A 24,212-nucleotide genomic window follows, 5' to 3' on the forward strand; every position below is an offset into this window, starting at 1 on the left:
AGTTCTCCCAGGGAAACCAGAGAATGCCTGACTTCTGATCTCTCTAAAATTTCTGATTGGGGCAGAGCAAACTTAGCATTATTCAATGCCTCAAAAACTCAATTGCTCCATGTATCAACTCGACACAACCTTCCAGACTACTATCCCCTCTTCTTCAATTACATTCAACTGTCCCCTGGTTCTACACTGAACATCCTTGCTCTGTTCCTTACTTATATTCTAAACTAGAAACTTCATCTCATCTTTAGCTTTTTTTTTTTTTTTATGTAGGAAGGACACTGGCCAAGGGCAACAAAAATCCAATAAAAAATATGCCCACTGAAATGCCAGTCCCATAAAAGGGTTAAAGCAGTGGTCAAAAATTGATGAATAAGTGTCTTGAAACCTCCCTCTTGAAGGAATTCAAGTCATAGGAAGGTGGAAATACAGAAGCAGGCAGGGAGTTCCAGAGTTTACCAGAGAAAGGGATGAATGATTGAGAATACTGGTTAACTCTTGCGTTAGAGAGGTGGACAGAATAGGGGTGAGAGAAAGAAGAAAGTCTTGTGCAGCGAGGCCGCGGAAGGAGGGGAGGCATGCAGTTAGCAAGATCAGAAGAGCAGTTAGCATGAAAATAGCGGTAGAAGACAGCTAGATATGCAACATTGCGGCGGTGAGAGAGAGGCTGAAGACAGTCAGTTAGAGAAGAGGAGTTGATGAGACGAAAAGCTTTTGATTCCACCCTGTCTAGAAGAGCAGTATGAGTGGAACCCCCCCAGACATGTGAAGCATACTCCATACATATCTTTCATGTTCAATAAATGGAAAAAAATAACAAAATGCCTATATATATATATGAGAGGTGGACAGAATAGGGGTGAGAGAAAGAAGAAAGTCTTGTGCAGCGAGGCCGCGGAAGAAGGGGAGGCATGCAGTTAGCAAGATCAGAAGAGCAGTTAGCATGAAAATAGTGGTAGAAGACAGCTAGAGATGCAACATTGCGGCGATGAGAGAGAGAGGCTGAAGACAGTCAGTTAGCGGAGAGGAGTTGATGAGACGAAAAGCTTTTGATTCCACCCTGTCTAGAAGAGCAGTATGAGTGGAACGCCCCCAGACATGTGAAGCATACTCCATACATGGATGGATAAGGGCCTTGTACAGAGTTAGCAGCTGGGAGGGTGAGAAAAACTGGCAGAGACGTCTCAGAACACCTAACTTCATAGAAGCTGTTTTAGCTAGAGATGAGATGTGAAGTTTCCAGTTCAGATTATAAGTAAAGGACAGACCAAGGATGTTCAGTGTAGAAGAGGAGGACAGTTGAGTGTCACTGAAGAAGAAGGGATAGTTGTCTGGAAGGTTGTGTCGAGTTGATAGATGGAGGAATTGAGTTTTTGAGGCATTGAACAATACCAAGTTTGCTCTGCCCCAATCAGAAATTTTAGAAAGATCAGAAGTCAGGCATTCTGTGGCTTCCCTTGTGTGATATGTTTACCTCCTGAAGGGTTGGACGTCTATGAAAAGATGTGGAAAAGTGCAGGGTGGTATTATCAGCGTACGAGTGGATAGGACAAGAAGTTTGGTTTAGAAGATCATTAATGAATAATAAGAAGAGAGTGGAACACCACTGTTAATAGATTTAGGAGAAGAACAGTGACCAACTACCACAGCAGCAATAGAACGGTCAGAAAGGAAACTTGAGATGAAGTTACAGAGAGAAGGATAGAAACCATAGGAGGGTAGTTTGGAAATCAAAGCTTTGTGCCAGACTCTATCAAAAGCTTTTGATATGTCCAAGGTAACAGCAAAAGTTTCACCAAAATCTCTTAAACAGGATGACCAAGACTCAGTAAGGAAAGCCAGAAGATCAACAGTAGAGCGGCCTTGATGGAACCCATACTGGCGATCAGATAGAAGGTTGTGAAGTGATAGATGTTTAAGAGTCTTCCTGTTGAGGATAGATTCAAAAACTTTAGATAGGCAGGAAATTAAAGCAATAGGACAGTAGTTTGAGGGATTAGAACGGTCACCCTTTTTTAGGAACAGGTTGAATGTAGGCAAACTTCCAGCAAGAAGGAAAGGTAAATGTTGACAGACAGAGCTGAAAGAGTTTGACTAGGCAAGGTGCAAGCACGGAGGCACAGTTTCGGAGAACAATAGGAGGGACCCCATCAGGTCCATAAGCCTTCCGAGGGTTTAGGCCAGCGAGGGCATGGAAAACATCATAGCGAAGAATTTTAATAGGTGGCATGAAGTAGTCAGAGGGTGGAGGAGAGGGAGGAACAAGCCCAGAATCGTCCAAGGTAGAGTTTTTAGCAAAGGTTTGAGCAAAGAGTTCAGCTTTAGAAATAGATGTGATAACAGTGGTGCCATCTGGTTGAAATAGAGGAGGGAAAGAAGAAGAAGCAAAGTTATTGGAGATATTTTTGGCTAGATGCCAGAAATTGCGAGGGGAGTTAGATCTTGAAAGGTTTTGACATTTTCTGTTAATGAAGGACTTTTTGGCTAGTTGGAGAACAGACTTGGCATGGTTCCAGGCAGAAATATAAAGTGCATGAGATTCTGGTGATGGAAGGCTTAAGTACCTTTTGTGGGCCACCTCTCTATCATGTATAGCACGAGAACAAGCTGTGTTAAACCAAGGTTTAGAAGGTTTAGGATGAGAAAAAGAGTGAGGAATGTATGCCTCCATGCCAGACACTATCACCTCTGTTATGCGCTCAGCACACAAAGACTGGTCTCTGACACGGAAGCAGTAGTCATTCCAAGGAAAATCAGCAAAATACCTCCTCAGGTCCCCCTAACTAGCAGAGGCAAAACGCCAGAGGCACCTTCGCTTAGGGGGATCCTGAGGAGGGATTGGAGTGATAGGACAAGATAAAGATATGAGATTGTGATCGGAGGAGCCCAACGGAGAAGAAAGGGTGACAGCATAAGCAGAAGGATTAGAGATCAGGAAAAGGTCAAGAATGTTGGGCGTATCTCCAAGACGGTCAGGAATACGAGTAGGGTATTGCACCAATTGCTCTAGGTCATGGAGGATAGCAAAGTTGTAGGCTAGTTCACCAGGATGGTCAGTGAAGGGAGAGGAAAGCCAAAGCTGGTGGTGAACATTGAAGTCTCCAAGAATGGAGATCTCTGCAAAAGGGAAGAAGGTCAGAATGTGCTCCACTTTGGAAGTTAAGTAGTCAAAGAATTTCTTATAGTCAGAGGAGTTAGGTGAGAGCACAGTTAAGTTACAGCACAGATAAATTTAGTATGAGAGTGACTCTGTAGTCGTAGCCAGATGGTGGAAAACTCGGAATATTCAAGAGCGTGGGCACGAGAGTAGGTTAAGTCATTGCGCACATAAACGCAGCATCCAGCTTTGGATCGAAAATGAGGATAGAGAAAGTAAGAGGGAACAGAAAAGGGGCTACTGTCAGTTGCCTCAGACACCTGAGTTTCAGTGAGGAAAAGAAGATGAGGTTTAGAAGAGGAGAGGTGATGTTCTACAGATTGAAAATTAGATCTTAGACCGTGAATGTTGCAGAAGTTAATGAAGAAAAAGTTGAGGGGGGTGTCAATACACTTAGGGCGTCGACAGAAAGGCAGTCCAACCTGGGGACATTTATAGTCCCCTTCCTTTTCTGAAACCAAATTGACTATTTGTTATAACTTCGTTCTCTTCCAAATATTTCACCCACTTTTCCTTGATCACTATTTCACAGATCATGCCCACAACACTAGTTAGTGACACCGGTCTATAATTTATTGGCTCAGTTCTCTTTCCTCCTTTGTGTATTGGCACTATATTTGCTCTCTTCCACTCTCTTGGTATTCTTCCCTCTATCAATGAGCTGTTAATCACATTCCAGATTGGCTCCACCACTTGTTCTCTACATTCCTTTAGTGTCCAACCTGACACTCCATCAAGCCCCATTGCTTTCCTGACATCCAACTTCTCTAATAATTTGCCAATTTCATGTTTTCGCATCAAGACTTCCCATAACCCCAAGCCTCACCTCGTTTGGTTCTGCAGAACCCGCTTTGACATTGAACACAGACCTGAAACTCTCATTCATAATTTCACTCACCTCATCTGTTGTTTGATATATCCTTCCTTTCTTTACTCTCTGCTTGTCATCTTTCCATTGATATATCTGTAAAAAAGCTTGGGCTTTTCTTCACATTTCTTGACCACATCCTTTTCAGATTGTTTCTCCTCCTTTCTTCTTATTCTAACATACTCATTCCTTGCCTCCTTATACTGCTCTCTATTATTTTCATTTCTTTGTTTCTTCAGTTTCTTCCAAGCTATATCCTTTCTCTTTTTAGCTTCTGCACATCTAGCATTATACCAAATATGTTTGCTCCTCCTTACTATATATACAGGTACTTATTTTACGCACATCCTCACTGTACTTTTTCAGGAATGTTTTGTATTTCTCTTGCACTGTCTTGCCTTCCATAAGTCCCTTCCAATCAATACTTCCAAAGAATTTTCTTAACTGTAAAAATTTGTCTTTGCATGATTTAGTCTCCCATTTTTATAATCCTCCTTACATAGTAGAACCTCCTAATCTTGTAGTACCACTTCTAACACCATATGGTCACTTTATCCCATTGGGCTTCAGTATTTAATGGTTGGACGGAGCTCTGTTTTTTTTTGTGAATACCAGGTCTAGCATAGATGGTTCCTCCTCCCCTCTGTATCTTGTAAATTTCTCCATCCATTGTATTCACCATAGCTAACTGTAGCATTTCTTCACTCCATGGTCCAACATTTCCATTAACTTCTATCTCCTCTCAGCTTACATTTTTGCAGTTAAAGTCTCCCACTAGTAGTATTTTACTATCCTTCCTTATCGTGTTGTCTAGGCACTTCAACACTTCTTTTTGCATTTCCTTGTGATCCTCCAGACTCCATGTATTAGTCTTCGGTGGCACATGTGTTAATATGATCCTCCTCTTTTCTCACCCACTGGTCCTGACTGTTATACCTATGACCTCCACCATGTCATCTCCATATTGCACTTCTTCTTCACATATATCATCTCGAACCATTATCAGTACTCCTCCTTCTTTTCCCTTTCTATCTTTCCTCCAATAATTATATCCCTCTTCCTTAAAGCTTAAATGGACTCCCTCTTTTAACTTTGTCTCAGTTAGGCACAAGACATCTGGTCTATTTTCCCTTAAGTAGTCTCTCACTTACAGTATACCTGAAAGTAACTCATCTATGTTTGTATACATTACTCTTAATGTACTACTTCTCCCACCACATGCAATTTGTCTGTCTGCTGCAGTGGTTCTTTCATTTCTTGTTCCCTTTCTCGAATATACCATTTCCTTAGTCTCATATCTAGTACCCTCCAATAAGATTTCCTCTTCTTGGTCTCTGTTCTTTCGTTTTTTCCTTGTCTTCATTTCTCAGATCCCTCTCTTTTTCCCTTTTTTCCAAGTTCATATCTCTTTTTACCCAAATATTCTTGTATTCAGAACTTTCAGCCAGCTTCCCAGTTCTTGCTAGGATCTCCTCTATTGCAACTTGGGATCTCATTCTCACTTTTAATGGTCTTTTACCTCCTTCACTATATTTTCCATTTCTTTGTGTTTCTACCACTTCTCACTCCAGTCCCTGTTCCTCATCTTGGACCATTGTAATAATTTTCCTTACCATCTCTCTCTCTCTCTCTCTCTCTCTCTCTCTCTCTCTCTCTCTCTCTCTCTCTCTCTCTCTCTCTCTCTCTCTCTCTCTCTCTCTCTCTCTCTCTCTCTCTCTCTCTCTCTCTCTCTCTCTCTCTCTGACAGAATTTACTGGGTTTTTCTTCTCTTGCAGTCCGAAAAAGACCATACATTTCTTCTTATCCACTGTGTCTCTCACCAAAACCTCCTTTTCTTTAATTACCTGAATTACTGTGTCTTTGGTCTTTTCTTTTATTTGTTTTTTAACCACCTCTATGAAGCTAATTTTTTCTTCCTCATGTTCTTTCTTCCAGGCATTTCTCAGTCCCTCCAGTGTGTTTTCATATACTACCCCTTTCACTTTTTCTGCACTATCCCCGATCTTTTGTTGCAGCCCCTGCAGAGTCACTTCATATTTATTACACTAAGTCTTGAGTATCTCATTTTCTTTCTTTAGCTCCTCCATTGCCTCTTTCATCTCACTGTTTATCTTTAGAGTACTCTCATATTCACTATACTTCTTTCTCAGTTCTTTGTTTTTCATAATAAGTTTGTCCTGCTTTTCCAGAATGCCAGAGATTAGTTCCCTCATGCACCTTATTTCTTTCTCTACACTGATTATCCTCCTCATATTTCTTTTCTCTTCTCTGAATCCTGAAAAATACCTTTCTCCACTTGCCTCCATCAATTGTCTCAAGCCCACAGGGGTTTCAATAAAATGTGCCCTCTGTCTCACCTCCTCACTTGGTTTATTTACAAACACATCACAACCAGTGGCACCATCTAGATCTTCCTTTCCTTCCATTTCTTTTAACCTCAAAATACTCCTTTATGTATTAAATTTGGAGACAGGACACTCTGTAACCCCCTCTCATCCCTTCATATACATTACTAGGCCTCCTTGTTTTGTCCAGATCCAGTAGCTTGTATCTTCAGGAGGAGAAAAGAGCTATGCTCATGCTGTCCCATCTCCATATCTTTTAATATCCAACTTAGCCTTGAATCCATGTATACTTTCTGCATTTACTATCTCCTCATCCAGACATACATCAATACTTCTATATGGGAAACTATACTTTTTGACATCTATTCTACAAGCACTCCTCTTCTCCCTCTTTCCATGTCCTCTAGTGTCCCGTGTATCCCAGACCATTAAGTCGCTCCAGTCCACCTCATCTACTCCCTCATATGCTTTATATATCTCAATCAAGTCTCCCCTTTCTCTCCTCTTTTCCAACGTTGGTAGATGTATCTTTTTTAGTCTCTCTTCATATGACAAGTCCCTGATACTTGGTACCATCTTCATAGCTGCTCTCTGAACTCTCTCCAACTTCCTTATATCCTTTTTCTTGTATGGCGACCACACTACTGCTGCATATTCTAGTCTAGGTCTTATCAGCGACACGATCATCTTCCTGACCATCTCTTCATCCATATATGCAAAGGCCTGCCTTATCCTTCTCAACAAGTTATAGGTTTCTCATGTAATTTTGCTAATGTGTCTCTCCGGGGTCAGGTTCCCAGTCACTGTAACACCGAGATCCTTTTCCTCTTCTGCTCCACTCAACCTTACACCATTCAACACATAATTTCCTTTTACTCTTCTTGTACTTTTTCCAAATTCTATTACCTTACACTTCTTTAAATTAAATTCCATTTCCCATCTATAACTCCACTCTGATATCTTGTTCAGGTCTTCTTGCAACGTTCCACAGTCCTTTGCACTCTCAACTTTCTTCAGCAACTTTGCATCATCCGCAAAAAGGCTCATGTAGCTGTTCACACTCTCCGTCATATCATATATATAGACTGCAAGCATGATTGGTGCAAGTACTGAGCCATTGTTTGTGTGTGTGTGTGTGTGTGTGTGTGAGAGAGAGAGAGAGAGAGAGAGAGAGAGAGAGAGAGAGAGAACAATCCTGAGGATTGCAAAGTTGAATGAGACTGATTGAGAATGAAAATGTATGGAAGGAATATAAATGTGAAGGAAATGGATGGAGGAAAAATTAAAAGGAGTAGGGGACAGGAAAAGAATACTTATTTCCCAATACTTCCTCTCTCCCTCTAATTCTTCACTCACCCTTCAGCCTTGCTGCTTACAGTTATTCTTTTTACTTTCTCCCCATCCTCCCATTGTCCCCTTTCACCCTTCCTCCACCTCCTTACCCAATGGACTCTCCTTCCTCAATTATGTCCCTTCCCTTCTTTTCCTTTCCTCTCCCTTCCTCATTCCTCTTGTCTCAAACTTCCTTCCCTGTTACCTTCCCTTCCCCTTATCTGTCAAAGATAAGGGACAAGGGATGAAGAGGGAGGACGCACACACACACACACACACACACACACACACACACACACACACACACACACACACACACACACACACACACACACACACACACACACACACACACACACACACACACACACACACACACAGAGAGAGAGAGAGAGAGAGAGAGAGAGAGAGAGAGAGAGAGAGAGAGAGAGAGAGAGAGAATTTTATTAGTAGTAATATTATTAGTTACAATATTTGTGCTTAGTGTACATTTACTACTGCTTGAACTCCACACCTTGAGGCCTAAGCTTACAGACCTAGGTGTCTCTACTAAGGTCACATTAGATGCATGGTAATTATCTGATACTTTTTTTTTTTTTTTTTTTTCAAGAAAAAGTCCATCTAATGTGACAGCAAATATGGTAAGGAAGCAATACATTGTTTGCAGAATGTATGATTTCTTATTCTCTCTGAAAAATTATGATGGTGAGTTACAAACAAAAGGACTTATGCCAGCCCTCTGGAGTGTATCTCGCTTGTAACTCGAACATCTTCTGTATATATATATATATATATATATATATATATATATATATATATATATATATATATATATATATATATATATATATATATATATATATATATATATATATATATATATATTTCTTCCACATCACACATAATTGGGATTATATGTGGTGTGCAATGTAGAAATATTTGAACATATGAGATTAATTCCAGTTGGTTCCTGCCACTCAAGATCCACCCACAATTTTCCCACAATTCTCATAATTTAGACCAACTCAGTACAGTACAGTACTCAGGGAATGCTAATGTGAGTCACAAAAAAAAAAACATGCATTGTTAAACCTGTTTCTGTTGTTGAAAAGGAAGGTTGTAAAAGTATATTGGCATCTTTTCGTATCAGATGGATTGCTTGCTGTATGTTGCATGCCCATCAGTACAGTTTGACTCACTGCTCTGCCTTGGTCAGGATGCCCTCCCCTTCCTTGTCCTCCTCTTCTTCACTGTTGACCATTTGTTGGATATCTTCATGGTTTTCTGTTGCAAGCCTCACTTTCCTAAACTGCTTCCTGGAGTAGGCAAGCCTTAAAACTTGAGATTATCTCCATATCTGCTGGTTGGATGAGCAGTGTTGTGTTATGGGGGCAGAAATTTGACATATACATTGGGATGTGCTGTGTAAAGGAGTGGAGAATGACTGGGGGCATTGTCTAGCAATAGAAGGATATTGAAACCAATGTTATTCTCTTTACAAAATTTTCCTGCATCAGGAACAAAATAGTTGAACCAGTCAGGTGAGAGTTGAGCTGACATCCAGGCTTTCAGGCTTGTTAGCCAGTGAACACTAAGTTTATTCATATTTTGCTGCTTGTAGGCTCTAGTTTAGGCTGTTCGGCATGATGAATAACTGTTGGTTTCATTCTGCAAAATCCAGAGGCATTTGTGGTGAATAGTATGGTATAGCTGGTTTCATTCTGCAAGATCCAGAGGCATTTATGTTGAACAGTATGGTATAACATTCCTGCTGTTGCTTCTGTCCTCTTACTTTTGTTCACTGCTTTGTAATTAAAGTTTGCTTGGGCATTGTTTTCCAATAAAAAGCTGTTTCATCCATATTGAATATTTGTTATGTGTATATACTCACACTGTATCTTGCCTTGAAGTTTTTCATCCAGCCCTTAGAAGCATTGAATCCAGGTTGGTTTTCTTCAAACTTATGAGCCAGTGTATGATAACAATGCCAGTGCTTTCATGAGAAATGGGTGTGTGTTTGTGTGTTTGTGCATGGACTGAGCTTGGGAGTGCAATGCAAAGGGCATGTGCATGATGTGGATGGAAGTTCAGATTTTAATGAGTGCATGATCTGGAAGGGATGAGTATGTATATATATATATATATATATATATATATATATATATATATATATATATATATATATATATATATATATATATATATATATATATATATATATATATATATATATATATATATATTACCAACTGGTTATTTTTAAAAGTTTAGTATTTTTATTTATTTTTTTGCCTCTTGTTTGAAAAGTTTATTGCTTTTGAAGACAAATCAAGCATCTTGTGAAAGTTTGAGTAGGCAACTATACTTCTCTGCCACTTTTTTTTTTTTTTACCTCTATCCTCTGCTCCGAATCCTGAGAATGACCTTCCATTCGTGTTATTTATATTATCAGCTGATCTCTTGGTAGGTGTAAACAATAATTTCCACCACAGTATTACTGTTTTTCCTAATGGAGACAGGGATAGTACTGCACCATCTCCATCTTCCTGTAGTACAACAAGCTTATTGTGGAGATACTCCTTGTGTGTGTGTGTGTGTGTGTGTGTGTGTGTGTGTGTGTGTGTGTGTGTGTGTGTGTGTGTGTGTGTGTGTGTGTGTGTGTGTATTTACCTAGTTGTATTTACCTAGTTGTGCTTTATGGGAAAAGGGCTATGCTCGTGCTGTCCCATCTCTATATTTTTTAATATCCAACTTAACCTTGAATCCATGTAATACTTTCTGCATTTACTATCTCCTCATCCAGACTGTTCCATACTTCTATATGGGAAACTATACCTTTTGACGTCTCTTCTACAAGCACTCCTCTTCAGCCTCTTCCCATGTCCTCTAGTGTCCCGTGTATCCCAGACCATTAAGTCGCTCCAGTCCACCTCCTCTACTCCCTCATATGCTTTATATATCGCAATCAAGTCTCCCCTTTCTCTTGTCTTTTCTAGTGTTGGTAGATGTATCCTTTCCAGTCTCTCTTCATATGACAAGTCCCTGATACTTGGTACCATCTTCGTAGCTGCTCTCTGAACTTTCTCCAACTTCCTTATATCCTTTTTCTTGTATGGCGACCATACTACTGCTGCATATTCTAGTCTAGGTCTTATCAGCAACACGATCATCTTCCTGATCATCTCTTCATCCATATATGCAAAGGCCTTCCTTATTCTTCTCAACAAGTTATAGGTTTCTCCTGTAATTTTGCTAATGTTTCTCTCCGGGGGCAGGTTCCCATTTACTGTAACACTGAGATCCTTTTCCTCTTCTGCTCCACTCAACTTTACACCATTCAACACATAATTTCCTTTTACTCTTCTTGTACTTTTTCCAGATTCTATTACCTTACACTTCTTTAAATTAAATTCCATTTCCCATCTATAACTCCACTCTGATATCTTGTTCAGGTCTTGTAACGTTCCACAGTCCTCTGCACTCTCAACTTTCTTCAGCAACTTTGCATCATCCGCAAAAAGGCTCATGTAGCTGCTCACACTCTCCATCATATCATTTATATAGACTGCAAATATGATTGATGCAAGTACTGAGCCTTGGGGTACTCCACTTATGACTTCCCTCCATGATGATTTTTTATCTTTTACCACCATTCTCATTTCTCTGTTTGTCAAGAAATTTTTCATCCATCTCAGCAGGCCACCCCCCTTAGCCCACCATTATGCTTTAACTTCCGCAACAATTTTCTGTGTGGCACTTTATCAAAGGCCTTCTTCAGGTCTAAATAAACACAATCAGCCCATCCATCTCTTTCTTGCTTTATATCCACCACTCTAGAATAAAAACTCAATAAGTTTGTAACACATGATTTCCCTCTCCTAAATCCAAATTGTTGCTTTATTATCACTTAATTTCCTTTTAGGTACTGCATCCATTTATCCTTCACCAATCTTTTACACATTTTGCACACCGCACTTGTTAGAGACAGGTCTATAGTTTAAGGGCTCCTCTTTACTACCACCTTTGTAGATTGGCACTATGTTGGCTCTCTTCCATTCAACTGAGACTGCTTTCAATTAGGGAGCTTTCAATAATATTATGTATTACCCATGTCAATTGCTGATTTCATTCTTTTAGTATCCATCCTGACACTCCATCAAGTCCAGGGGCCTTCCTTATGTCTAGTCCCTCCATCTGTTTCTGGACATCCTCTTCAGTCATTTGGATTTCCCCTAGACCCATTTCTTCACTCATCTCACTCTGCCACACAAATGTTTTCTCTTTTGTGAATACTGATTGAAAACTCATGTTCATTATCTCTGCCAATTCAACTGGATCCTCACACATTTGACCATTCACCTTCAATCTGCTTATTCCTTCTCTATGTGTGTGTGTGTGTGTGTGTGTGTGTGTGTGTGTGTGTGTTTTGTAATAAGCATGTGGAAGAGGTACCATCTCCTTACCTGGTCTTCTTACCTGGTGGGCTTTCTGTCCTCTACTACCATGGACAAAGGCAGGGAAGCTGCACTCCACTAGTGCACCAGCTCTTGTAAACAAAAATTACATTAAAAAAACATCAATACTACAAGCTGGATGGTGCATCATATCCAACAAATTAGAAATATTTTTATTGTTCTTCCCCAAGAAAATCTCAGAGCTCTTTTAAATCTACTAAGATTAGATCTAGATGGAAATAATTGATTGAAGTAGAGAATTCCATAGTATAACTTATCTGTTGCTGTAAAACCTTTGCCTACACTCTAACTGGATTCATGTATGAACAATTTTATATTGATGTTCTCTTGTACCTTCATGAAGTTGTCTGGCAAAAATGTCACTTGGCTCTATTGTACAGTTATTATAAAAAAAATTTCAAATGTTCTATAAGATCATTGCAAACTAATCTACCATAAATAGAGAAAAGATAAAGTTATTTTAATCTCTCAAAATACTCCATGTGTTCCAGACCCTCAACTCTTTTAGTCCATCATCGTTGTGCTGATTCCAGAGCATTTAGATCTCCTGTTCCATAGGCATGATGCATAATCTAATATAGGACAAACATGAGAAACAAAACAAAGTTACCATAAATGTTGGACTACGATTGACTGTAGTTATTAGTAAGTCCACCTGCCTCATTAACAGCATTTGATGGAACTTCAATGAAGTGTCTATTGTAACTGAGATCAGTGGCTGTAATTTGCTTGGGGATAGGTGTACTATCTATCTAATATGCACTATTGTTTCTCGATAAGTTTTCTCTATCCAGTAATTTCCTTTGAAATCTTAACACTACAGACTTAGAAGTATTCATGATGCTGAAATGCAACATAAACAATTAATGTCTTTCTGACAGGAAACCACATCCTATAAAGTACTCTCATATGAACTGGTTCTCACCCTTAAATAGAGCTTTAAATCATCGGCAGATATTTTATATGATGATGCTATTCCATCCACCACAAAGTTAGTATATAACAAGGAACCTAGTACAGAGCCCTGGGGCACTGAGCATTTCCCTGCAAGTACTGAACCAGTTATTTACTATGACTAACATTCTTCTTTGTGTTAAAACATCTCTAATCCATTCCAATAATTTCCTCTTTACCCTAATCATATACATTGGAACCTCAGTTACTGAACACTTCCCTTTTTGAACAAGTCAGTTTTCAAACAAAATTTTGAATAAATTATTGCTTTGGTTGCTGTACCATAATTCAGTTTTAGAACAAAGCTACTTGATTTCATATATCAAAAGACATAACAAAAGCTGTTGTTTATTACTAATTTATAGTTCCTGTAAATATTTCATTTTTATATGTTTGGAGAAGAGACACAGTGTAAGACAGTAATTCAATCTTTGAAATACAGTAAATGTGATCCTGTTGAAAAGTCTCGATGTAAACAGTTTTCAGCACTCAGAGTAATCCCAAGCCACTTGTGGTTCTCTTGACCCAATGTCATCACTACTGCACAACTGCATTTTTCCATTAGCTTTCCCCAGCAGCAAGATGTCTAAGTGTTATGATCACTTTCATTTTGGCAATAAGTGGGTTGGTCCTCTTTGTGTCCCTCTGTAAGGCTTCCTTAATTAGATCAGTGACAAAGAGAATACCTGCATGGTCTAAACAGTATCTTCTGATGATTTCTGTGTCACTAAGTTCATTCAGTACATCCTTTCTGGATAATATAATTTGAGCTGGAGATATTGTGAAGCAGCCATCTTGGCTGTGTGGAGTGTCTGTCATAAGCCATTAAGACAGATAGATTGGTGTCTGGGAATGGACAAATTCATTTTACATTTATTCCTATGGGAAAATAGTTTCAATTTTCAAACATTTCGGATTTTGACGGCATTCAGGAGCGAATTAAGTTTGAAAACCTAGGTTCCACTGTACAATTTATCAATCAATATGTCATGGCATACCAAATCAAAAGACTTAGTGTAATAAAAAAGTATCAAATCAACATTAAAACCTTCATCAACACATCTAGTTATATCATTTTAAGTTAGCGATCATTGGTCTTCTGTAGATTTTCCTGGCCTGAAACCAAATTGAGCTGAGTCTAGAAAATCATTATCAATAAATTCATAAATAGTATTAAACTGAAATTGTTCAAGTGACTCAGCACAGAATGAAGTGAGTGACAGGCCTGTACATCAAAGGATCATATCTGGAACCTTTTTTGAAAAGAGGTACCACAAAGGATTGTTTCCTTTGGAAAGCGATCATGCATCAAGTGAAGCCTGATAGATCAGTGTGAGTGGGTATGCCAGTTCCTGTGGACATGCCCTTAAGAGATGAGAATGAAGGGTCAAGATTAGGAAGAACTGATGCAATATCAGCTATTGATGTAAACAGATCTGCAATCTGGTCTCCTTGCCACATCTGATGGGGATCTGGAAATTCTGGAGAGGAAGGAGCAGATATAGAAGCAAAGTATGCATCAAATGTCTCGGCTGTGTAAAGTGTCATAAATAATTTATCTTGAAAATTTAAGCGGTTCAGTACTTGGTGCATTTATCTTCTTTTTTCTTATATGAGTGAAATATTTTGGACTTTTTTCCAATAATTCAGATATCAAAGAACTTTCATACTTAGCTTAATTTATAATAGAATAATTTTGATATTGATATTTACAACCAAGAAAAGGTTCAAGGCATTTTTTGCTGCATCAGATTGTCTACCAAATATTGTTTGGTCATGTTTATACAGTGACCGCAACCTGCTCCTATCTTTAAAGATAAGTGTGGAGTGACAATCCAAGGGATGTTAAAACTTACTGTACTGGTGAGCTAAAAAGACATACCTAACATACTTGAGACAAAAAGTACCAAAGATGGTACGTTCTTATCAAAATTGGCAGCCATGGTTTTACCAAACGAACCATATTTGATTGCTTATAAGATGCACCTTCTTTCTAAAAAAAGTCTCAAAAAATGAGCCTGTGTCTTACAAGGCCGAGGTTCAGCTTTGGGGCAGTGGCTAGTAGTGGTAAGTCTTTGGCAACGTCCCATCCCACAGTGCCTGTCAAGTGATGTTGGAGACCATAGAGCACCATCAGTGGCCCTTAAATCAAACCCCAAATATCTTTGCACATTTAAACAAAGTGATGATTGCTTCTACACCACAAAAAAAAAACTACTTTTTTGGAAGGTAACAATGTGTGACAGGTTGTACTTACCAGTAATTCACATAAAATAACACCATTCAGGAAGAAATTAAGTGACAACACTTACATTGCATGTACCAAAACAAACTTGCTGTTGGTTACACACCAAACCTGGCGACATGTGCAAGAATCACTGCATTCCTTTAGTATGATGTCATTATTCCTTAAGGTATGACATGAAGAGAACAGTCTTTTTTCAGAGATTTGAATTTGATAAAAATCTATAATTATACTAAATTTCATGATGAATGGAACAAATTTATTTTCACACTTTCTTTTATTTTATAAATGTACTGAATATTTCAAATAAAAATGTCCTTGAGAATAAGGTAAATCCATTTTCACACATCCCTATGCTTTGAAAATGTACTAAAATATTACAACTACAATTACATGTAGAATGATCCCTCTGGGATATGTTAATGCCTACCCCATATTTGTCTACATCTCACAGCAGGATTGGTCTAAGGACCAGTATTGGTAGGTCCTAGCAAATATTAAAGTTTTTAAATGTAAAATATTGTGATCTAATAAGGATCTGAATACATACGAGAGGACTTCAGATGTCAGGTGAAAACCCTTCACTTCATGTTCAGAGCTTAAACCCACTTATTTATTTATTTATCTATTTATTTATTTATTTATTTATTTATTTTATTTTATTTTATTTTATTTTATTTATTTTTATTTATTTATTTTTTTTCTTTCCCCCTCCTGAAAGTGAGGTGTGTCCTAAGAGCCCATGTATCTTAAAAGCCATCAAATATGGTACTTGAGAAAAAGTACCAAAGCTGACATGTTCTTATCAAAACTGGCAACCAGTGTTTGAATTAATGTAACCGGGAGACACTATTCCAGTTACTGGGCACGGTTGGTTTTAAAACTATTCTCAGTCAGTCCCTGTGGATTTCTGACCCTCTGACCTCATCCATTAAAAGCAGGTCTGTTAAACCGAGGATTTACTGTATTATTATTATTATTATTATTATTATTATTATTATTATTATTATTATTATTATTATTATTATATAATAATAATATTATTGCTATTATTATTATTATTTTTAGATCAGTTTGTGTTAGATGATTTGGGCTTATAGAGAATGGAGGACAATAAAGTAATAAAAGAATACTGTAATCAGATATGCATAGTGAAAGGTTAAGAGGAAAGTCATGCCTGGAGTGGATGAACTCTGAATTCAGAGAGTACTGAATGACAGAGGAATGACTGCAACAAGCAAGAGCAGTTGTGCATGATAAAGGTGAACAGAGAGCAACAGTGGTGAGTACATGAAAATGATGCAGTATCATTGACCACAGTGAATAGGTGTGGGTGCACATGATAGGGCCCATTGGCATATGGACCCAGTTAGGATGTAGGGCACTCCATAGGAAAGTACCCTGCATCTACTGTGGTCTCAGGATTGGAGTAGGTGTGGAATAGAGAACAATCTTATTATGAAGAGGCAGGGGTTAACAGTGTTTGCTGTTGGGCCTTGCTGTGGATGTGTGTGGCCAGCTATGCTATCCCTGTGCTCCTGAAATGTACAGTGAGCCACAACTGTCCCTTTCCACTGAGGGCCAACAAAGCTAAGAGCATAAATGATGTGTGTGAGTGAGTGGTGCTTTGATTGGGGCACTCCATGTGAGATTACTGGCCTGGTATATACTGTATTTCCTGCCATATAAGATGCACATAATTTGGCAGGGGATATTTAGAAAAAATAAAATAAACCCCACTTTTCCCTGAACTTCATAGCCTCAATCAAGCTTTGCTCCAAGTTGCAGCTCAAACCAACACAGAAGAGCAGAAAATATCATATTTATGACAATGATAGCACCTTTTATTGCTTTCTGCCTTTCTCTGTATTCAAGATGTTCCACTATTGGCTGAAGAGTTACAGTGCTCCTACCCTGAGCAGCTGTTAACTTGAAATGGCAAACAAAGCACTCCCTGTGTATATTAAGGTTGTGCACACAGCTGTTTTTCGTGGTAAGTGCATGAAGCATAACCAGCTAAGGCCACTTTCTTCATACAAATTATTGCTATGACTTCAGCATAAAGCTATTCATTACTTAATAAATTTACCACAAATTTTATTCATACAAGGTAAGGCCATCGAGTGATGTGCTTCAGAGTTACAGCAATCAGCTTTTATGTTGCAGCATTAATTTGGTTCATAATCATTATCTAGTAATTTTAAGTACTATTTCTATTTGTAATCAATATCTAATAATATATAAACATATATTTCATTCTGGCTGGGGTCAAACATTGGTATTTAGGTGTTACTCTAGTACCGGTAACCATAACCCATAAGCTTACCCAAACCTAACCATTGGGAAAAAAGTGTGTCTTATATGGCAGAAAATATGCTACATAGATCAATTATTATTATTTGTAGTGGTCAGCATGCTCAGCTCATACTAAGAAGGCTTGAGTTTAAGTCCTGGGTGCTGTGAGACAAATATGTAACCTGTGTTCATATAGCAGCAAGTAGGTACAGGATGTGAGCTGTGGGCTTGTGACCTCACTGCCAGAGTGTGTGGCGTATACCGTGGCACTCATTTCTCTGTATAGTGTCTTATGAGCATGGGGCACCCATTGTGGTATTGCCAGCCTGGTATACAGATAGAGATGATGATTATTATTATTATTATTATTATTATTATTATTATTAATATTTATTATTATTATTATTATTATTATTATTATTAATAATATCATCATTACTACTATCTCTGTATGTATCTATATACTAGGCCGGCCATCCCCGTCAGCCCCTGGTGGAAAGGGGTAATCTTGTGGACCCCAGATACTTTGGCGTAATGCTACTGGCCACATATTTCCATAGCAGGGCCTGACAACATACACTGATTCACCCCTGTCCCTTCATAATGAGATTGTTCCCTACCTTGTACTTATTCCAATCTTGAGACTACATAGAAACTACATTCCTGCCAACAATCTGCCTTCAACTTCATATATTTTTAGAACATCTCATAGCCCTTTCCCATCAGTTACATCATAGATCTTTTCTAGGTGTATGAATGTCATTATTACTACTATCAGTTAACAGTCTTTTCTAAAAAATTTATTATGATTTCCTTGGCAACACAGATGCTTACTCAAACTGGATAATAGTCTGGGTGATTGAAAAGACCAAAAATTAAAAATTATTGTCATGTATTAAGAAAGTAACTAATTGTTATTTCATTATGATAATAATAATAATAATAATAATAATAATTATTATTATTATTATTATTATTATTATTATTATTATTATTATTATTATTATTATTATTACTGTTAGTATTTTTTTTTATGATTAACCTATTCTTAAGAATAAACATTCTGACCAATTTTCATTTTTTCATGTCTCAAGTTTTTTGGTCTTAACACTCGTGTACTCTTTCCCCATGGTTTTGCTTGGTCTTACCAAACTCTTCTTTTCATGTACTCACATTTATCACTCTTTCCTGCAAATGTGAAGGCTCTACCTCTTCTTCCACCACTAATGTGTACAATAGGAGCAGAACCATCACTATCACTACCTTTTAAAACAGGAAAAAGCACTGTTATTGTTGATTAAATAGTGGAGAACCAAGATATGCATTTGCAGCTGGCAGGCACATACTAGAGAAATCTTCAATATTTACATCAAGGCAAGCTATATGGTGTGAGAGATAGGTACCCATTAGCCCTGAGGTCCTGTGCTTGTGCTAATTGGCTTGTTTGATCCACTGCTTGTAGTCAACGCACTCTTATTGGTGCATCCTGCTCCTCCATCTGCATTGTGGTTGGTTGAGACATGCCATATAAAGGACAGGTTTTTATTTCCTCCCATTACTGAAAATACAGCATGTCACGTGTGGACCTGAGGGACCAGCTGTATGTGGATTCTACAGCAATTTCCATCACATTAGAGTAGCCCAAGGATACCTTTACAACCTGAATTCTGGTTGGTGGGGAAGAAAGTACCATCTAAATTTCAGCTGAGATGGTGTGTACGACCACCTCTGAATCATTGCCTCATATTAAATGACGACAGTCCTGAGGAGGATTAGTATCAAAAGAGAATGTCTTGAAACAGATGCAATTTTTAGGTAGAATGTAAAGAGAAGAGAAAAAATAAAGAACTTAAGTTTAATGGGAAGAATCCCAAGTAAGAGTTAAGGGCATTCTGTTCGCTTTCTCCTAAAACACTTTCTTATTCATAAAAATTTACATCTCATCCCTACCTGCTGACCTGTCTTCCATCCACTGAAGCTTAGTATGTCAAAACAACATAAAGGGGAAAAGACATCCTGAATAAATAAATAAGTTAGATGATGTCTCAAAACAGCAGAAAATACAAGAGATTAAATGAAAACAACTGCTGTTGTCTCCTGTCTTCTTACCTCATCTTGCAGGACCTTCTTCATCAATACAATTAGGATAGAGAGCAAGAAAAGGACAGCAGGAATAAAAGTATCATTAGCAGGGAAAGGAATCTGTACTTGGATTATTTGAAGGGAGGAGAAGGTATACTTAGTAGGATTTTTTTTTTTTTTTTTTTTTTTTTTTTTTTTAAGATCATGGCCAACATTCTTTTCACACTCAGCCTTTTATGTGGTAAAGTAATAGCACTACTATTTCAGAAACTCATAATATGAAGACAGCATCTCCTATCAAAATGACTTTGGCACAGAGGAAACAGCAGCAAGAAGCAAAACAGTTACATTCCACAGCATTCACAATTGCTGGCCAACCCAGTTCAGCTCAGGTGAGAGATAGTACTGTAATTGACTACAAAAAGAATATACAATCTGAACCATTCCATGATAATATAAGTGCTAAAAATACAGATAACAATGAAAATTATTGTAAAAGTACAAGAAAAAAACAAAATTCAGACTGTAAACTCAATGAATGGAACTCCTCAGAAAAAAAAGTAAGAAAGATTAAAGGTATCATGAATAGTACCAGCAAAGAGATAACCTCCAAGATGGAACGTAGTAACTTAGGTGGCCGTAGTGAAGACCAAAAGAAAAGTGATGAATTTCATGAAACTCATAGTTCTGATAATACTAGCAACAGGGCACAGAAAGATGATGAATATTATATCACTAAAATGTCTTGTAGAAATGGTGTGGAAAATACCCCAGGCAATAAAAAAACATTTGAAAGTGAAAATATCTGTGGTAACAACTCTGCTACTTTTCAGAAACATTTCACCATTAAAGAAACGAAAGGAACTAAAGGAACTGGTTCAGAGAAAAGTGAAGAAATCAGTGACAGTGGAAAAGAAATGCATGAAAGTGACCAAAACTTAGATAGTAAAAACAGTCACATAATGTCACACACACAATATGATGAAAATGAAGAACAGTTTGATTCTTTTAATTCTGAGTATGTAGGGAGAAACAAAGAGCAAGATGATACTCATGAAGGAAAAACAGACAATATGAGCAATGATGAGGATACAGGTGATGACCAAAACTATACAGATCACAAAGAACATAATCAGAATCCCTATGATACTGCATATGTGGATGAAAAACATGACAATGAAAGTAGTAGTTATGAGGAGTATCATATAGGAACTGATGTCAGTCATGCACATAGTGACAATGAAAGTAGTCCTGAACGATATGACAATGAAAGAAGTCATGAACAACTTCACACTGAAGACAGCTGTAAAACACATGCATGGAATAACAACAAAGGTACAGGAAATACTGAAGAACAGAATCATGGTGATTATGATCAGGATGACAATGAAGATAAATGTGAAGAATTAGATAATACAGGGTATGATTATGAACAGGATAATGACTATGAAATCCTGGATAATGAAAAAAAATGTAACTCACAAAAAAACTATGATGATAAAGGGGATGATGAACAATATAATGAGGAGACCTATGAGGAACGAGACAAAGGAGATGATTGTGAGTCACAAAAAACATATAATAATGGCAGTAATTATGGACAGCATAATGGAGAGACTTACGAAAGACACAACAGTAGAGGTGATTGTGAAGTTCAGAATTATGAAAGTAATGATGATGTTGAATATGAAAATGAGGATGATTATGATGAACAGGATAACATTGAGTATGAAGATAATAAAGGAAATATTGAAAAACAAAAATACTTTGAAGAACAAGATAACACTGTGTGTGAAGACAGTGAATGCAGTAGTGAAGAACAGAATGATTATGAAGAACTGGATAATTGTGGTTCTGAAGAAGGTGAAAGTGACTGTGAAGAATATTATGAAAATGAAATATAATGATGATAAGGGATATGGTTTTGAAGAGCAAGATAAATAGTAACAAAGAATAAAGATAAGCAAGATACTTCTTTTCAAAAGCATGATCAGATATGAAGGAGAAAGCATTCAAGTACATTTGAAGCACATAATTACTGTATATTACAGATATTGATATTAAAGACTTGCATAAAATTCCCTATAAAACTTAAAATGAGTTGGCCTAAACATTTACGTCATTCAGTAATAATGGAAATAAGGAAATCATTATAAACCTTGTAAAAATTAAATCCTAAGAAAACTTTTAGATTTATGTGGTTAGTGATAAATATGGAATGAAGGAAGATCATTTTGTATTTTTCAAGAATGAAGACAGTGCAAGAAAAGATCAGTGCCACCATTTGATGAATACAAGTACATGTAATGAATAATAAGGAAAGCTTACAGTTACAAAATTAAGTGAAAAATACAAAGTAAGAGAGATTTGGCAAAGATATTCAGATAATGAACATTAAATTAGATATGACCACTAACTATGCACAAATGTTTCTTATTTTTTTATTCATTTATTTTTCCTCTCTCTCTCTCTCTCTCTCTCTCTCTCTCTCTCTCTCTCTCTCTCTCTCTCTCTCTCTCTCTCTCTCTCTCTCTCTCTCTCTCTCTCTCTCTCTCTCTCTCTTTAGATGAAGTCATGCTATTTTATTGAATCTAGCTTTGATTGTCAAAATGTTATCTGTAATGAAGATGATTAGGAAAATTAGTTGTGGTTCATTCATTATGTTAAAAACAAAATGAGGTCCTTATACTACATGTAGCTTAAATACCATTTTTAGTAATATTTGCTTTCAGTTAGTGGATCTTTCATTTACTCTATTTTTAACGGATGTGAATTAAATTAGTTGTGTTTCCTTTTTCTTCCGTGTATATATGTAGTTGCTATATACCTTGTTTTACCCATTTTTCTATATTGTCATGGGATGCATGAAGTTATATGCTTCAGCATTTTCTAGTTCATGGATTTCTTAAGGTTGATATTTTGTTGAAGACTTGTTATTCTGCACTTTACAGCAAGTAGAAGTCTATTTTTTATGAAGGTACAGATTTTTTTTTCTTTTTTCCTCCATTACTATGCTTTCCCTTTTCTTGTATTATATATGTATGCACCTCAATGATTGGGAGATTTATTGTATAATTTACTCATTAAAAATTGCAGAGCTTCAGATTAATGTTTCATGGTGTACAGTCGGCAAATCCCAATCTCAGAGAGCACATTTTACTCAAGACCTCCCAGCAAGCAGAAAAAGTGGGCTGTGACAAATTAAATTTTTGGCATCTCAAATGCATCTCTCCTCCTCACTCACACCCATAGCAACAATGACTAATATTCCGTAGGTCACTAGTGTCAGTGTTAATTTTTTTGGTGACGCATGATCAGCTCTGTTCTTGGGATGAAACGCATTATATTATTTATGTTCATGCTGTGGTGTTGGTAATGATGAGTGTAAGGCAGCAAGTCACAGTGATATCACTCAATCATAGATCTTTGCATGTTATTCTTAAATGGTGTCGAAATAGTAAAATATCTGGATTTAAAACACGAAACTTGCAGAACCTCATACCAAAATTCATCAAGGGAGACAGTGAGGAATTGTCTTTTTACAAACATGGTGGTGGCATTCCTTTATTGTTATCCAACAGCTTCTAGCTTCTTTGCAAAGGCAGTTGAACTCTATTCCAACTCTTATGGTGAGTCAGGTGAAGGGAAACACCAGAGATGCCAGCACTGTGCCTCCAACTCTTATAGCAAAGCAGCTAAAGGGAAGCAGCGGAGATATCACCACTGTGCTTGTGTAAAGACAGTTCCTCACTGCCTCACTTGATGAATTTTTGTATGAGGTTCTCAAAGTTTCACGTATTCTAATTAACATGTTTTGCTACATCATCACCATTCAAGCCCAACATGAAGATCTATGATTGAGTGATATCACCGTGACTTGTTTTTTCTCGCACTCATCACAACAAGCACCATTAAGTGAAAAGAACAAAATGCATTCTAACCCAAGATAAAAACCTGATTATGCATCACCAAAGACACAATGAATATTGACACTGGTAACTAATACTGATCATTGTTGCCATGGGTGTAAGTGAGGAGGAGAGATGCACATGAGATGCCAATAAGTTAATTTGTTCCAGCCCATTTTTCATGCTTGCTGGGGGGCCTTAAGTAAAACGTACTCCCCAAGCAGGCTTTGCAGCCCAAATGCAAGGTCATCATTTGCTGACTCTAAATCTTCCATATTGTTACAGTGCTGATGAAAAATGTCAAACCTTTCCCAGGTGAACATTTTATAGTTTCTGAAATAGTCTTATATGATATTGTGAATACATATATACCTTCAGCTGTAATGTGCATACATGTTATTATATTCAAATTTTTATCATGATGAATGTTCTCAAGCTAAAGCAGTGATCAGGTGTATCATCAAGAATTCAGTGAAAAAGCCCCATGAGTGAGGAGTACAAGTTGAAAAGTTTGTATGTACAGTCATGGTTATAAGTAAAGTAATCTGCTTTCA

The 24,212-nt window shown here is 37.5% G+C and overlaps 1 protein-coding gene across 3 annotated transcripts in view; it reads left to right on the forward strand.

Annotated features, from left to right (window-relative positions):
- Window positions 1-24,212, forward strand: part of LOC135109075 (uncharacterized protein DDB_G0284459-like) — a 169,270-nt gene extending 145,058 nt beyond the window's left edge. For 2 of the 3 annotated variants that reach the window (XM_064020113.1, XM_064020115.1), the window contains exon 12: window positions 20,018-24,212. In XM_064020113.1, the coding sequence (XP_063876183.1) occupies window positions 20,018-21,654 (1,637 nt within the window). In that variant the 3' untranslated portion in view covers window positions 21,655-24,212. The remainder of the gene's footprint in view (window positions 1-20,017) is intronic. The other variant, XM_064020114.1, reaches the window with a different exon arrangement.

The sequence above is a fragment of the Scylla paramamosain genome, chromosome 18 (genome assembly GCF_035594125.1).
Source record: "Scylla paramamosain isolate STU-SP2022 chromosome 18, ASM3559412v1, whole genome shotgun sequence".
Lineage (NCBI taxonomy): Eukaryota > Metazoa > Arthropoda > Malacostraca > Decapoda > Portunidae > Scylla > Scylla paramamosain.